Below are 16786 nucleotides of genomic sequence, written 5' to 3' on the forward strand. Positions count from 1 at the left end.
GCACGTAGGTGTGCAAACCTGAAACCTAGGAGTCTTTCTGGACACCCCATCATCCTGCATCACTGCCCCATATCGAATCCATCCCAAGTCCTGTTTCTTTTACTTCCTCTCTCAAATGTATCCACTCCCCTAACTTTCCATCTCCCTCTCCCTGCTCAGGCCAAGCTATCGTTTTCTTTTGCCTTGACAAATGCAATAGCACGGGGTCTCCCCTATCCACTCTGGCCCAATCTAACTGGTTCTCCACAAAGAAGCCAAAAAGACCTTTCCGAAATACAAATCTGATTATATCTCTACCTCCAGCCCACTCCAACCCCACCAGCTTTGAATAAACCATTTGAATGGATTCACATGGCTCTTCAGATAAAGACCAATATCCTTCACGTGCCTTAAAAGGTCGGGCATGGTTTGACCTCCCGCCTCATCTTCACCTTTGTCTTCCTTGTCCTTCCGCCAAAAGACCTTTGCATGGACTCTGCTCCTTGGCTTTCCATTCCTCCACCTCTGAACACCCGCTTATCCTCCAGAGAGTAGATCCCTTTTAATGGAAGCTTTCCTTGACATCTACATAGATCAGTTTCCCTAATAATGTCTCATAAGATTTTCTCTCTCTTCTTAAAATACTTTAAAAACTTTTCATTTTCCACTGATTCAGAGAATCATTTGCTTGATACCTGCCTTTCCTCACTAGTCTATGATCCCACGCGGGCAGAAATTGTGCAGTTTATCTCTGCCTTGTATCCCCACCACTTAGACGATGCTTGGCACAGAACATGTGTCGGATGGAATTTGCAGAAGGAAGGGAGGAAAGCAGGTGGGAAAGGAGATGGCCCTGGAGTGGCAGAGTCAGGATCCAAACCCAGACTCCCTCCTGGCACCAGGGAAGAGAGGGAAAAAGGATGAGAGATGACAGGGACTTCCCTGGCAGTCCAGTGGTTAAGACTGCACTTCCACTGCAGGGGGCACGAGGCACGGGTTCAATCCCTGGTTGCGGATCCCACATGCCACGCGGTGCGGCCAAAAAAAAAGAATGAGAGATGACATTATCTCCCCACCATCTGGTCCAGATGAAGAGAGGCTAGTCTCTTAAGGGAGTGCAGTCTACACCCGGCCATACTATCCTGAACCCGCCCGATCTCGTCCAAGGGAAAGCAGACTAGTGCCATGGTCAAGTCTGTCATCAGTCTTCCTTTCCAGTTACTTTTGACTCCCAGGCTCTGCCTCCTCAAATGAAATAGCTCCATGAGGCACCAAGAGTTATTTGGATTATGTCTTCAATGTTCTCAGAATACAGTGAGCATAGTTTATGGGCCCTGCTTGGCTCTCCCTGATTCTCCTTCCAACCCCGTCTCCCATCCCTGCTTCTTCTCATGTTAGATTCTAACCAAACATGCTATGTTCCTCCAAATCTAACTTGGGACATGTAGCTTCCTCCCCGTGCTGCTCTCCCCACACCGACCACCTCCTACTAGTCCTTTAAGACTCTCCCTGCCTCTCCCCAGCAGCCTCATCCATCTCTTTGATCCCCTCTGATTCCTACCTTTAAACCCCTTGAGCTGGGTTTGGGGTGAATAAATGAAGGTTTGATTTCTTCCAGCCTGGTTGGTTTGTTTGTTTCACCACTACCTCTAACCTGTGAATATTATTATCAATCATTCACCCACGGCACTTCACTGCTGCAAACATTTCAATGCTATTTATTTGATCATGGATGAGAGAGGATTTTCTAAGCATAAAAGCAACGGAAGAAATCACTAAGGGAAAGAAAATCAATACATTTGACTACACCAAATTTAAAATGTCTGGATGTCAGAAACCATTCTAAACAAAACTAAAAGGCAAATGACAAGGCTGGGGAAAGTCTGTGCAATAAATATGACAAAGGGTTGTTATCCTTAATATATAAAGAGCTCATATAGATCGATAAGAAAAATATTAAAATCCCAGAAGAAAAACGGGAAAAGGACATGAATAAGTACAAAGAGCTAATAAACCCATAAAAAATCTTTCACTCCACCAGTAGTCAGGGAAACACAAATTAACACAATGCTAATGACAGTTCATCTATCAAATTCGGATAACATTAAAGACAGATAAAAGTGAAGAGATAAAAAAAATTAATAAAAAGTGTGGAGATCATTTGATTGTTTTCCAAGAAAAAGTAAGCACTTTTTCAACCTTCAATAGCTCCCTACCACCTAGAGAAAGAAGTCCAGGCTCTCATCCTCACCCTCCTCTCCTGTCTCATCTCCCACCGCGCCCCCTGCTCCCCTCTGACACTTGCAGCAATAATTCCCCGAGCCCAGCACGGGATGCCGGCTGCAAAGACTGCCCTTTTTCAATTCTCTGTCCTCCTCCACCTCCATCATCTACTACCCCACACAATCTTCTCCCAGGTAACACCTACTCCGCCTTCACAATTCTTCTGAGACAGCATCACCTTCGGGAAACTCTCACAACCTGGGGTTGGTGCTCCTGCTTCGTGCTCTCATTACACACACGTTCCCTTACCCAGCGCTTACTGAATTCGATTGAAAATGACTGGTTATGGGTTTCTTTCTACCTTAGAGTATATGCATCTCAAGAGAGGCATTATATTTTCATTCATTCCTGTGCCCCAGGGTGTAATCCATGTAGATGCTCCACAGATGACTCCTGAACTAATATCAATCATGTAATAAATTCATTATTCCATTTTGCACCGTGAATTTTTTTTCTTGCCATTATTCTGGTAAATGCATGTTTTACTTAAAAAGGATAAAATTAAGCCGTTTTGAATGGAGAGAGAATACCTCACCCATGCCCCAGCCCTCATTTTAGTGCCCATGTTCTATCATCTTGTGGGTTGTAACCGATTAGTGGGCCATGAAATTAATCTATGGGTCATGACCACCAATTTTTTAATGAAAAATACTAGAACTAGACAAGAATAACTCTGGGATCTGCTGTTTCCTTTGTATTGTGGATTTCCCCATCCACTGAACCCAGGCAGGCAGGAGTGGTGGTGAAGAACACCAGGTGGGGAGTTGAAGTTCCTGCTCTCATTCTTTTTTTTTTTTTTTTTCCTGGCCTTGCCACGCAGCTTGTAGGATCTCAGTTCCCCAGCCAGGGGCTGAACCCAGGTCCTGGCAGCGAAAGTGCTGAAACCTAACCACTAGACCACCAGGGGACTCCCCCTGCTCTCATTCTTAATAACACTACGAAAGTTACTGGTCTCTCTAGGCTTTGGTTTCCTTATCTGTAAAATGGGGATGATAAAATACAGATAGAATGAGACAGCAAGGACCCAGTGATGTTGCAAATCCTCAAAACTGCTCATCAGCATTTCTGATACAAAGACACTGTAACTACCTACCAGGATCAGATGCAGCATGACTACAATATTATCCCGGCCCATTCTGTTCTAACGCCTAGCCTCTCTCTTCCTCCATTCCTAAATAGTTGCCCACCCTGCCTTTCTACCATGATTGAGTCATGAGCCTCTCAGACTCAGCGGGGAAACATGTGCTCAGTGGCATCAGGCACATTTATGGGTCTTGACGTCTAACGTCATAGGGTATGAAGTAAATGACTCTATCTAAATTGCAAATCTGACCAAATCATTCCCCAGTTAAACCTTTTCCAGGGTCCCCATTATGCTCAGGATAAAGCTTCAACCCCCTAATATAACATCTTAAGACCCTCCATGATCTGCCAACCTGTCCAACCCCACCCTCACAGCCCACCCTCCAGCCCTGTCCCATCACCTGCAATCCTCAAATGAGTCATGCTCTCTTGGCCCTGGACCTTTCCCATGTGGTCCTGTCTGCCCGGAACACCTCGATAAAACTCTGTCCAAAGTTTCCACTCAGGCATCAGCTCTTCTCAGGTTTCTTCCCTATCTCGACCCTGCCCTTTCCCTGTCCCGTGCCCGCTCAGGGGCCCCCGGCTAGGCATCCCTCCCTCATTGCACTGGCCACAGTCACGTTTCAATCAACTGCTCATTTGTCTCTGCTTCTTAAGGCCAGGGATCGTGGCTTTGGTTCCACATCCCCAGCGCCTAGCACTATGCTTCCGCCTAAGTAAGCAGTACTTGTTTGTGGGAGAGAAGGGTGGAGGGAGAGAGAAGACGAGAAGGGAGGGAGAGGAGGACAGAGGGAGGAGGAAATAGATGGAAATTCTTCATCTGACACTTTCCCAAAGTGTCCAAGGTCATAACGCAACTCAGGGACTTTGAACTATAAGTCATTTTCTAAAGATCAGGCTCATGTGGCCACACAGAGTAGGAAGGGTCTCTGAAGAGAAGGAACTCCTGGAACGTGGCGGTCAGAGTAAGCACCAGGGTAAGTCGGATGCCAGGAACACGTGTTCTGTCTGGGAGATTTCACAAGCTGGAGAAGACTCTGGGCTGCGCTCTGGAGGAATGCAAACTTGGGCAGTCAACCCTGGGAACACTGATAAGGGGCCAAGAGCTTTGATTGCCTTCCTGCTGTGAACATATTTGGGGTGGGGCGGGCACAAGGTTGGGCCAGTGATTCCAGAATTTGGTCTATTTGGTTCCAGAGCTCATGAACAGAGCTTAGACAGAGCCATGGTAACTGGGCTGACACCATCTCCATCAGCTGCATCAGGGCACGGGGGACTTTGGAGAGAGAAGTATTAACATTGGCTAATCAGTACCAGGCACACAATTGGACATTTCACATACACTGCTTCATGCGACTGACACACCAGCCCAATGAGGCAGTAGCCTTGATTTTACAGGTGAGAGAGCTAAGGACCAGAGAGGTTAAGAAACTTGTCCAAGCTCACACAGTCAGTGACTGAGCCCAAATTCGAATTGAATTCTGTCTGACTTCGAAGACCTTGCTCTTTTCACCCTCAATTCCTATCCCTAATTCCTTCTTCATTCAGAATTTGAGCCTGATGCTCCTACGCCAGGGTAAGAGGAGGTGGGGGTCATGGAAGAAAATCATGGAAGAAGAGATCTATGACAATATACACAGACACTAGTGAACTAGGGCCTCAGGATGTGTCCATCGTCTGGGAAACCATACCTGGCTGAACCCCCAGTGCTTGCCAACCAGTCCCTCCCAAATGAGGAGGCAAGTTCAGCCAACTCCCAAAGGGCTAGAAGAGTCCCACCCCAAAGACAGTGCTTCCACCTCAACCATCAGTCACCAACACCAACCTGATCCAGAGACTTCTTATTTGTCCTGCACTGGAAACAAAAGAAAGGCTACACAGCAGTGGAATCAGAGATCCTGCAGCCTAGCCTAGCAGACACTTCCAAGGTCTTCAGCCACCTCTTCTCACTACTAAAAGGGCAGCATCTCAGAGCTTGAGGAAGTAGGTGGGCCAGGACTTGCCAGGGTTCAGAGATGCGAGGTGGTGCTGGGAAACTTCTCCACCTCTAACCCCACACCTTGTGGATGGTATTTGAGAGATTAAGGGCTCTCTCTGGCTTAAGTCTCTGGTCCAGGTTAAAATGCAGGGACACTGACAATCACGGCAGCCACTGCAACCTTAGCATGGTGGTTTCCAGTCTGTTTATGAAAGCAGGTATTGAAAGGGAGGGGAAAAGACAAAAACAGGAGGACTCTGGATATCTACTGGTGGAGGCCACAGATAGAAAAGTCACAGTGACTCTGTGGACACTGCCCGTTCACAGCTCACCAGCAGGACAGGTAAGTTACCTAGCATGTGCTCAGGGCTGACGGGAGTGGACAATCCAGTAAGGTGTCTCCCCTGTCCTCAGGAATCCCTCTATCCTTCCATGAGAGTTGAGCCCCAGCTTCCCTCTCCTGACTCCACCTCCCCAAGTGGGAGTTGGTGTGCACTGTGCTGGAGAGAAGCATCTTGCTTTTCAGGAGAGAATGAAATTGGATGGATGACACATCTCAATGACAAACAAGGCCCCAATCTTGGACTTGGGAACATGGGTTCCTGGTTCTCTAGAATCAGGCTGAGGGATTTGCTGACTTGAATTAGGGCACAGAAAATGAAATGGGAACAGACATGGAGCTCCAAACATGCTTAACAGCATAGGATATGAACCAAGGCCCAAGCCAGGGCCCTCTCCCAAGAATGAGGCTGGCTCTGAGATCCTGGGAGGAAAAAAAGTATTTCGGGTGTTCCTATATGCTTGTGATGGAAATTATAGAATTTGGATGCAGTCTAGATTATACAATTGTGATTCTGGGTCCCCCCAAAGGTCTCAAGTCATAAAAATGCCCCTCATCTTTCAGTACTTGCCAAAAAAGCAGATACCAAAAGAAAGGGGACCCATCTTTCATGGATGTCATTGGTAGTGTGGAAGCAGTGCTTCATGGTGGTTATCTTCACCTCTGCCTGAACTCTGGAGGGTCTCTGAATATCTTATTTTGAGTCATACACACAAGGCATCCTTGGGATTCTTAGCCTCTCTCCTTCCACCCTCAGTCCTCAGACAAATACGTCCCACCACACACCGTGCATCGGAATTTGACTACACAGCCACACAACTGAGGGAAAGCTAAGTATACGTTTACTCTCCACCTAGTGGTAGCTAGGTAAAATTGCAGGCATAATGATAAAAAGAGAATGATCAACTCTACGTTGCTCACCTTCAAACCCAAACCCGTAAAGAGAAGGAGGGACCCAGATGCCTCAGGGACCGGGCAGATAATACAAACAAATGAAACAGGCCAGGTGAGAGAGTACAAGTATTGTCAAGAGAGCCAACTCCTACGTAGTTCCAATTGATTGTCGTCTGTGGAAAATGCAGATGAGAGTTGCCTCAACTTCTGATTGTTCGAGAGAAACCAGACAGTCTGATTTAACGTGAAACCTCCTGATTCTTAGATGGTGGCTGGATTTTCTTGAAAACACTAGGTGAGCTAAATAAAGCTTACAGTCCTCCAGTTTTCAAAGCTCTGCTGTACAGATGGTGACTGTCATCTCCCCTAACTGTGGGATGAGACTGCCACTCACCAGCCACCACTTGTAACTACAACAGAGGCATCGACTGCTTTACCACACACACACAGCTGGACTCCCCAGCCGTGGAGAACAACTAACTCTACAGGAAGAAGTCGAAGGCACAGCTGAGCCACCCAGCCATGGCAGCAGGCTGGCCCTGTGACCAGCTGCTGGCTGGTAGGCACTAAATGGCCGACTGCTCCTGCAGGAAGCCTTCAGGGCCTGGGAGACCTTTATCTGGCTCCGAAGCCAGGGCTGCTTCTCGAAGGACTTCCAAGTGCTCCTCGGCAGCTGACAGCGACTGGTCAATCCAATCCAGGCCCCCGGTCAGATGGCAGGCGTTCCTGGTCACCAGCACCAGGTGACTGACAGACAGAAGCAGGGCAGTTGTCCTAGAAAAAAACAACAGGATCAGGTTCCAAAGGATCTAAGGGACTTTGCCCCAAAGCCCAAAGGGATAGAGTCTAGACTGGTGTTCCCCAAGCTGCAGTCCCTTCCTTAGGAGGTTGCTGAGTATGTAATTTAAAGAGGGTTCGATGCTCAAAGAAAGTTGGGAACATCTGGGTTAAACAAAGGTAACTGAAGCCCTTCTCAGATGATGCACATGATAAATCTCTAAGGGGAGAATGTAATACTCTGAGTCTCACTAACTTATTTAAGACTGGGAGCCCACTTTCTGCAACACATCCATTAACATCTCCCATAAGAGGGTTTTGTGGGACAATTTGGATCTAGTCAATTGGATAAGCACATCCCCAACTGCTGCCCCCTTGAAGACAGGATATTCATACCCCACCTTGGGCATCACTTAATGATTCTGAATCAATGAGGCCCAGGGCTGGTTTACCGCATCCTAAAACATTTAATTGCAAACCAAATTGAGGAGGAGGCTTTTTTTTCAGTATTGAAAGATTCAGTGCAGAATATCTTCTATATAGTGAGTGTGCACAGTGCATTTGGGAATGCATTACAGATGACTAGCCCATGAACACAGCTGGGCAGTAACAGGAGTGGGGCGGAGAGACCAACTGAATTGCCGTGACCCACAGCCTGTCTGGCAATTATGACACAGTGGGCCTGTGAAACAGTCATATAAATCTGAGAGACAAAGGAACATTTTTTTTTTAAGTGGGTTTATAACTGGTAGAGGAACATCATCTCAAAAGCCTAAGTACACTCTGCGTATTAGGGGAGGATCATGAGACAGGGGCTCCTGGGTACGTCCTGTGAAAGGTGAGCACAGCTTTAGCTAACCTGTCACTTGCATTCTCATTTCCTGCCCACCACCCGTACCAGCGACCCACTGGGCGGCACTCACAGCTGAGGCATGTCTGCTTCCGGCGTCCAAAGAGCAGAGCAAGCTATGGGGGAAGTGGGAGGGAGGGAAGGTGCAGATAGGACTTGGCCTGGGTGGATGTTTAATCACAAAAATTCAAAATCTAAGACTGGCTCTTCCTCCTCTGGGGTTTCAGGAAGAGCCCTGGCTGCCAGCATCCAGCCAGGCTTCGTTCGCTGGTTGGCTGACCATTACCCAAAGCCCAGGCAGCCTTGGGAACCCACCAACACAGCTCTCTCCTCCACAACCCGAAGAGCCGACCTCACAGATCTGATAACACGGGGAGCCTCCAGCATGAAAAGACACTCGCCCACTCCACCCCTCTCACCGGGCATCCAGGAGCTTCGGGTCCAATGGAGGGTACATCGACTTCACAACATCGTCCACTCTGGGGGGAGGCAAAAGGTTTTCAGTATTTCACTTTTCTTATGGCCTTTTCTCCTTCCTTTCTTTCCTTATCCCTATGCTTCTCTTTTGATATTCCAGACCCAGTCTTTAGGGACTTTAACTGCATTTTCAGACAGGGACTTAAAGAGAAAGACTTAAGATTCAGTTTAGAGAATACTTCTTCTGGTTTTGTTTAAGCTCCAATGGTCTAAAAAGTACAATTTCGCACATCTGGAACGATGTTCAAGATATACGACTACATTTGGACTTCCCTGGTGGCGCAGTGGTTAAGAATCCGCCTGCCAATGCAGGGGACACGGGTTCGAGCCTTGGTCCAGGAAGATCCCACGTGTTGCGGAGCAACTAAGCCCATGTGCCACAGCTACTGAAGCCCTCACACCTAGCGTCCATGCTCCGCAACAAGAGAAGCCACTGCAATGAGAAGCCCTCGCACCACAATGAAGCGTGACCCTGGCCCGCCACAACTAGAGAAATCCCGCGCACAGCAACAAAGACCCAATGCAGTCAAAAATAAATAAATAAATTTATTTTTTAAAAAAAGAGATATACTACTACATTAAAATAGCATGTTGTCAAACAATATGTAATGTCTGATTGATCTCATTTGTGGAAAAATGAAAAACAAAAGCTGTGAAATGCAGTGGGCAGGGGCAGTCTGGAGGAATACTCACCAGTCAACAGTGATTACCTCCAGGAATTAGGATGGGGTGGAATTAGGGGGTCCCTCACTTTTCAGATACTCTATTTCTGCAATGTTTTAACTTTTACAAGTGTTTATTACTCTTACATTTAATTTTTAAAAAATGGTTAAAGGTAGTTATATAGAACACTAAAAAAAACCTCCAAGTTTAATTCGGGTTCAAACTACCCCATTGGATTTCTTTTAGCACACGGTACAGTTCACGGTTAATTTTCTTATAATCAAATTCTAGAAGGAGCTACTACTCATTCTCATTTACATGGTTCAAGGTTTTCATCCAAATCCTTGCTCTTGGACCACCTGATAGTCAAGAAGCAAAAGATAACGATGTATTGTTTGATTCCCAAAGGCACTTGAAAACAGATGCCCTTGAAAGTCCTTGTCTTGGGACTGAGGGGCTGGTGCGGAAGTACAGAGGTGTGGTCCCTCAGTGCCCATCTTAGCCGGCCCCTTTCTCTGCCCTGCAGCTGAAGCCACTCTTTTTGAAACTAACATGCTATCAACACACTATATGGAATAGATGGAGCAAGAAAAACAGTGGAGATAAAAAAACGGCCAGGAGAAAGTGTGAGGGCAAAAAGAGAAAGCAAGGCCCCTGATTGATTTATGGCAGGGATCATTCTGGAAGCAATCCAAGGTGCTCTGTAGGACGGGCCAGTGAGCACCAGGTGAGGTCTGCCCTCTGAGCGATGCCACACCCTGGCTCTAGCACCACTGCTAATCCTGACCACCCAGGACTTCACTGGGACTCAGAAATCTCAATCTCTTTCCTCCCCCGAGCCCCCCTGGCGATGCTGCCTTGTAACCTGGGGTCACATGAATTCGTCTGGCCCCTGGGATGGCTCTCAGAAGTAACAAGAAGCATGAGGAAGGTCCAGCAGATGTGAGCAATGCAGCCTCTACCAATCACAGGAGGCCAGAGGAAGGTCTGGTGCCTGCCTGCCCAGAGCCTGGGTCAGAGGGTCTTCAGGCCAAGGGCCGACCTAAGGCTGATCCCACTCAAGAAGCCACACCCACCCGGGGCAGCTCCAGAGAAAGCCAAGAACTCTTCTGGATTATCTCCCTCCCACGTTCTCAACTCCCTGAACTCCCTGGACAGAGTTCAAGTGTACCAACTCTTTCATGTTCCCTCCAAGGGCTGGTTCCTCGTGATCCACCCGAGGCCACGGCAACGTGGAAAGCGAGGACCCCTGTAACTTCCGGGGCTGATAAAGAAAACATCCTCAACTCGGAAAAACTCCCAACTCAGGCACATCCACGTGCCAGCCACCAGATGGCAGCACCAACTTAGTACCACCCTTCCCTCTAAGAGAAGGGCTTTATTTTCTTCACAAGATAGAGCCCAAATGAGGGGGTGGAGCTGTTGACTACAATCCTGCTGCTTGCCTCCCACATGGTATTCTGCAGACAGCCTGGAATTTGGGAGATCTGAATGATCTCTTCACCTCCCACCGGGTCCTGGAGGCTGCTGGCTGGGCCCTGGATGGGGCCGGGGGTGACAGCACAGAGACAAGGAGCTGGTCTACAGTACAGACGCCAGCCAGGAGGTCACTGCACACAGGGGTGTGGGCACCAGTGGGAAATGTGCTTGCTGGCCCGGAGCCCAGGGGGCAAAAGGAAGGAAGCAGCCCTGGCTGGCATGGGACTGAGGAAGGAGCCAGTCAGCACTAGTCATATGCTGGCACTTCCCAAAAAGCCTACAGGAGGGGGCACTCTGGAGGGGAGGCGACACCGCCTTAGCCTGAAAGCCTCCCAGCGTCTAAAACCCTCCTGGGTGCCCTGGGAATGTGTAGGACATAAACCACTCAAGTTGCCCCTGGAGTGTCTCAGGAGAGCCTGGTCTTTCCCCCATCCCAGCTGCTGGCCCCTCCCTTCCCCCTCCCCCGAGGAGTATGGGGACCTCACCTGGGGCTGATCCGCTTGGCCACCACGATAATGTCCCTGACACTGGCTGAGGTCTTCATCTTGGCCCCCGAGCCCATTGTCATGGCAACAAGTTTTTCCGTCAGAGTGTGACAAATCTACCACAGCAGGGAGGAGAGAGGTGATCAGGAGGGAGCCAGCTCCCCCGAGGGCTTCTGCCAGCCCCACAAAGCCAAACACGCCCCCCATCTCACAGCTGGGCCCCCTAACCTAACGGACAGATTGAAGTGAAAAGTACACAGAGATGAGAGGAAATGGGATGGAAGAGGCAAACCCGAGGACACGGCCGGGTGAGGAGAGAGGGGTGGGAACCTCAGATCAGGGTCAGGGGTTTCGGCTTAGAGAAGTCTGAGCTGAAATAATCTGTCTAAGAAAAATCATGTGCTCTAATTTCACCTTCTCACTTAAGGGCAAAAACCTATTTTCTCTCTCGATTCCTTCACCTCCTGGCTTCGTCTTCCAAAGCGATAAAGATCTCCATGGGCACCCTCAGAACTATGGACGGACAAAGGGCAACCGTTCCCTTCAAGCACATCCTCCAAAAGTGGAACTTATTTCAGCACTTTCCTAGGGTAACGTTTTCACATGTTTGTCAAGATGATGATAAAAGGGCCTTGGAAAAAAAGCAGGAAAACAGCAAGACTAGGACATGTGGCCTTTTTCATCATCCACCATCAATGCTGGCCGCCCCCAAAGCTTTGCTCCCCACTTCCGCACCTCCCCGATGTCAGAACCTGGGTGTGCTTCAGGCCCTGGCAAAGAAGTTCCATCACTTGCCTTATACTTGGGGCTGGAGAACAGAGACAGAAAGAAGCCCAACAGCCCACCAAGGAGAGAGCCCAGGCCCTTCCCTCGAGGCCCCATCACAGGGATTCAAGGGCATGTGGCCAAGCAAAAGGGCCTCGAGATCCCAAGAGGAAGATGAGAGGCTCTCCTCTGATCTAAGGATCTCAGGATGGACCACTGAGTACAATCCAGTAAGACACCTTCTGGCTGATTTAACCCACACCTCAGCTGTCATTCATTCCCCCTCCTCCAATAGGCAAGGGCAGGGGACAAAACCCAGAGCCAGGATACATCCTGGTTGGGAGAAGGGGGATGTAATATGGTGTCATTGTTCTAGACATTAGACCCATGTATCTCCATCTATAACCACATCTATACCCCCAAGAGATTCTTGGAATTCAATAATAAGCCTGGACTCTGGGTCAACAATGTCCCACCAGGCTCTTCTTTGCCCCCCAAGAGAACAGCTGAAGGAGAGGTGGGATGAAAGACTTTTTAATATTTTGTACTGAATGACAGCTGTCTTTTTTGAAATCTTGAATAATTGCTAGACAGAAAGAGAAATGTGTGGTTCGCCAGGTTACTGAAATGAACGATATTTGCCATTGGCCAAACACTTCAATATTATTATTATCCTATTAAGTAGGAGAGCGTCAGGCAAGAATTGAAAACCAAATGCCAAAACTATAAAAATTACCCCAAACTACAAAAATATCCCCAAATGCAAATTGGATGCAACTCTCCACCCTGTCCTGGAGGCTGCAGGCATTAGGAGAAAAAAGTCTGCCTTCAAGTTGTAGTACTCACGGTCTGGCTTTTTTCAACACTGATTGTCCCGTTTGGCTGACTACTGTCGCAGTCAAAGAGGGCTGGTGAGGAACTTTCTAGTAACTGCAGAAGCCCCAATACAGAACTCAACTCGCTGTCGAGGGCTGAGCTCTCTGTTCATGAAAGTGCCCCGGAGAAGCTGAGAAGCCCCGCCTCCCCCTAAACACAGTCTCTATTCTGCACACAGCTTTCTCCACTGTCAGTGAAAATGTGGTTAGTGACTGCCTGTATGAGGACCAGGTGGAAAGGGCCTTGAGAATTCTAAAGCAGAACAGACCATCCAGGGGCAGCAGAAGTGAACAGTAGAAACTCCAACTGTCAGGCATGTTACAAAAGGCCTCCTGCACAGGTCAGCGCTCTTCCCAAAGTTGCTTCCCCTCGGACAGTCTGTAGACACGGATGCTTTGCTGAGCACCCCTTATTCTCCTGGGGAAACCGCAGAGTATTACCTTCAAGATGGCAATGCAGTGGGACATGAGACCCCTGGGGAGACAAGAAGCATTTGTCAGTAGAGGCCCACCTCCCTCCAGCCACCATCTCCATGCTTCATCCAGTTCTGACCAGTGCGCACAGCTGGACACCACCTGAGAACAGGGGTGCCTCAGCGATAAAACGAACAAGCCCGGGAGCTAAACCAGGAGGCACCTTCTGTCCCTTCTTTCCCTTTCCTCTCCCGCACCCAACCATGCTGTTTTAGAGCTCTGAGCTTCTGAGACTGTTTCCTCCACCCAGGGAATCCTTCCTGGTATCCTCAGCCTGGGCGGTCCGGTGGTTAAGACCCCGCACTTCCACTGCAGGGGGCACGAGTTCGATCCCTGCTGGGGGAAGTTCCGCACGCCGCGCAGTGCGGCCAGAAAAGGACCCAGGACAAAAGGCACCCACTCTGGGAAAGCCTTCATGAAATCCAGCCCCTCCTCCGGCCAGGCAGCTCTAGACGCCACCTCCTCCGCGTGTCCTCTGCACCGCTCACAGAGACCCCCCTCCATCATTTCTGAAATACTGTATTTTAGTAGAATTCTGCCTCCACCGCCAGTTCCACAGCTGCAGTGCCTGGCCCAGAGCCCGCACATCACACCGGTAAACATCTGCCCAGCGAATGAACGGCTGAGTGACAGGAAAGGGAGCGGCACACTCTTCTCAAGCTACAGCATCTCCTGGTGGGTGGAGGGATCTCCGAGGGAGACACGGGAGACAAAGGCAGCATCCCTGGAGCCTGAGGGTCAAATTCACAGGCGCCCCAAGGAAAACCCAAGCACATCAGGGTGACTTTAGAATAACTCTGCCTCACATCTATGGACCTCAGTGTTCAGGTCTACGAAATGGGGAGAGCAAGGACAAACACCGTGGTGTCATATTCTCAGTTCCCTCCACAGCGAAGGCAGGGGAAAGAGCAGCACATGACACAGTGCTCCTCGGTGCAAGCGGCACAGCGCTCCTGGGCACTCAGTCGAGGGCTCTGGAAAAGGAGGCCAGGCGAGGGCACCCAGGAGCCTGGGTCATCATCCCCAGGCGGCTGCAGGAAAGCAAATGGTCCCCAAGGCCTTACGAGGCATCTTCAATCCAGTCTTCGTTCTCCAGAATGGCCTCGATGTGGGGGTTGGTGATGACGACATCGTCCAGTTCTAGCTCCGAGGGCTCAGACTGGGTCTCCATGGCACCGATGAGGTCCACAATGGGCCTGGAAGGAAAGCCCAGCTAAGTGGTTTCAAGATGGACGACCGCTGCTGGCTCTCTCCTCATCGAGGCCCACATATCCATCCGCCCGAAAGGATAAAGGGAGTTAAGTTAAAGCAGGGACTTGCCCTGGAGCCAAGCCTGAGGCTAGTGGGACTGCACTGTGGGCAGGGCACATGGCTAGACAGTGAGTCAAGGAAGTGGGGGCAGGGAAACACAAGAAAAGTGATACAGAACAAGATGCGCCACCAAGAGAAAGGCAGGGCTACGACCACAAGAATTACAGAGATGTACTAGACAGGGCTGCTCCTGTGGGACAAAATAATATCCATTTGTAACTTATTCGCCCTTCACACCTACCTTTAATGGAGAAGCTAAAGTTCAACTGACCTGTTCAGCAGAATCAACTCCTGGGAGCGACCTTGGCCCACCGGCGTGGCCCCATCCCCTCCTAGTTATGCTAGAGAAGCAGGCAAAGTAAAAATACCTCCTACTTTACAACAGGGTTCTTGAAAACATGAGACGCCACAGCAGAGCTTTCCTGGGTCATACAAATGGGCACTGACTAATTATTAACCACTCAGCAGAGATGCTGATAGGATTCAGATAGAGGGGTAAGAGAAACTAAGGGTTTAGTGGCCAGGGTCCCTTGGGATCTATCAATTAAAATATCCCTAAACTGAAAACGGGATCTTGCTTAAAAGTATGTTTCTCATGAAGAAATCTGAGCAGAGAGAGAGGCGATCCTATGCTGGGGTTTCGCAGCCCCTAGTGTCTGTTGCTTAGATGTGTGGCTGGAATGTAGGCATTGGATTTCTGTTCCTATGTGTTTGGCTGGAAAGGGATTTGGCCTGTACAAATGCTAAGTGAGGTGGCCAGTTTGGGAGAGATTTGTGCTAGGTGAACATGTTCAGAGACAGAGTCCGAGGTGGCTCAGGATGTTGGGGGAGCTTGAGGACCATTATTAAGCTCTGAGGTCTTTATAGGGAAGGACAGCCTTTGGGTACCATTTTAGAGGTAAAAAGCTGAACGACAGTTGCCCAGCACCAAACTTGTTTTTCTTTTGTCGGGGCCCCAGGGCACAGCCCCTCTCTCCTCCTTCCCCTCCCTGGGCCACTCACTTGGAATCATAGCGCTGCAGGAGATCTCGAGGCCGGCAGTAGCGCTGCCTGCAAACCACCACCAAGGCTGCAAACGAGGCCAGAAAGATAGTGGCCAGCACACCTATGGCAACAATCACCACGGTCTCCATGCTTCCAGGTGGCTCCCTCAGTCCCGGTCAATCCCCCGCATGGGCTGAAGCTGCAAAGACACAAGGGCAGAGCAGCCTGGTAAAGAAGCAGTGGTAAGTAGTGTGGGGGTGGGGTCCTCCCTGTTGGCGGGTTCACGGGGAGGGCGGCTAGGTTCCCCAAAGTCACCTGGAGAGACCTGAGGGCCTGAACGGAATCAAGACCCACTTTAGGTCATGCCCCAAATTTGATCTTTTCCTTTACTAAAAGCGTTTGCTCCCCAGTTAAACGGGGATGGCCTTTTCAGCCAGGAACAAAAGGAAACATTGCCACTAGCACTGTTGTTTTCACATCTGCCCCAGGCGCATGAAAGAACACCCACCTAAGAAGGGTGGGACTGTAGTTCCTGAGGGTCTACTCTGTGCCAGGCACTTGGTATGTGTTCACTCTTCTAAGGATCCTATGAGGAGGGTATCAGTATCCCCATTTTAGAGTTGAGAAAACTGAGGTCCAGAGAGGTTAAGTAATTTGTCCCAGTTTACGTAGTCAGGAAGCAGAAAGCCATCCACTCAAACTGAGATGGACATTCAGCTCCCTTGTCCTTTCTAAGGAGGAAAGAGGATTCTAAAAATTCTGGGGAAAGTTTCGATTGTGAGTTTCAGCGTTGGAAACTTACAACTGGTATTAAAGTGTTTGTTGCCTATTCACTGCCTGTTTTCATTTAGGTGGTTCTTTCACACCTATCTTAAACTCATAGGCTGGAGGAACAATGGCATCTCAGGGAAGCATGTATTCACAATGTTATTTCATTGCAGGTCTCCTACTTGTGTCCTTTTGAGCAAGTCTTCTCCCCTCTCTGGGCTTTAATTTCTCCACCTGCAAAAAAGGGTGCTTTGACCTAGAATTCTGACTCCAGGACAGTACATCTTCTCTGTTTGGATTTAATGCTATGTTCTATGTCTT

At 49.1% G+C, this 16786-nt stretch overlaps 1 protein-coding gene across 1 annotated transcript; it reads right to left on the reverse strand.

The window, feature by feature from the left end:
• Window positions 1–6483: 6483 nt before the first annotated feature.
• TMEM98 (transmembrane protein 98) lies at window positions 6484–15920 on the reverse strand. The gene is made up of 6 exons (XM_007452364.1): window positions 15716–15920; window positions 14467–14598; window positions 13370–13403; window positions 11289–11404; window positions 8604–8663; window positions 6484–7331 (listed from the first exon to the last, which is right to left on the reverse strand). The coding sequence occupies exons 1-6, from the start codon at window positions 15844–15846 to the stop codon at window positions 7124–7126; spliced, it is 681 nt and encodes a 226-aa protein (XP_007452426.1). The 5' UTR covers window positions 15847–15920; the 3' UTR covers window positions 6484–7123.
• Between the last annotated feature and the right edge of the window lie 866 nt (window positions 15921–16786).

Source organism: Lipotes vexillifer, unplaced genomic scaffold, assembly GCF_000442215.2.
Source record: "Lipotes vexillifer unplaced genomic scaffold, Lipotes_vexillifer_v1.1 scaffold216, whole genome shotgun sequence".
Lineage (NCBI taxonomy): Eukaryota > Metazoa > Chordata > Mammalia > Artiodactyla > Lipotidae > Lipotes > Lipotes vexillifer.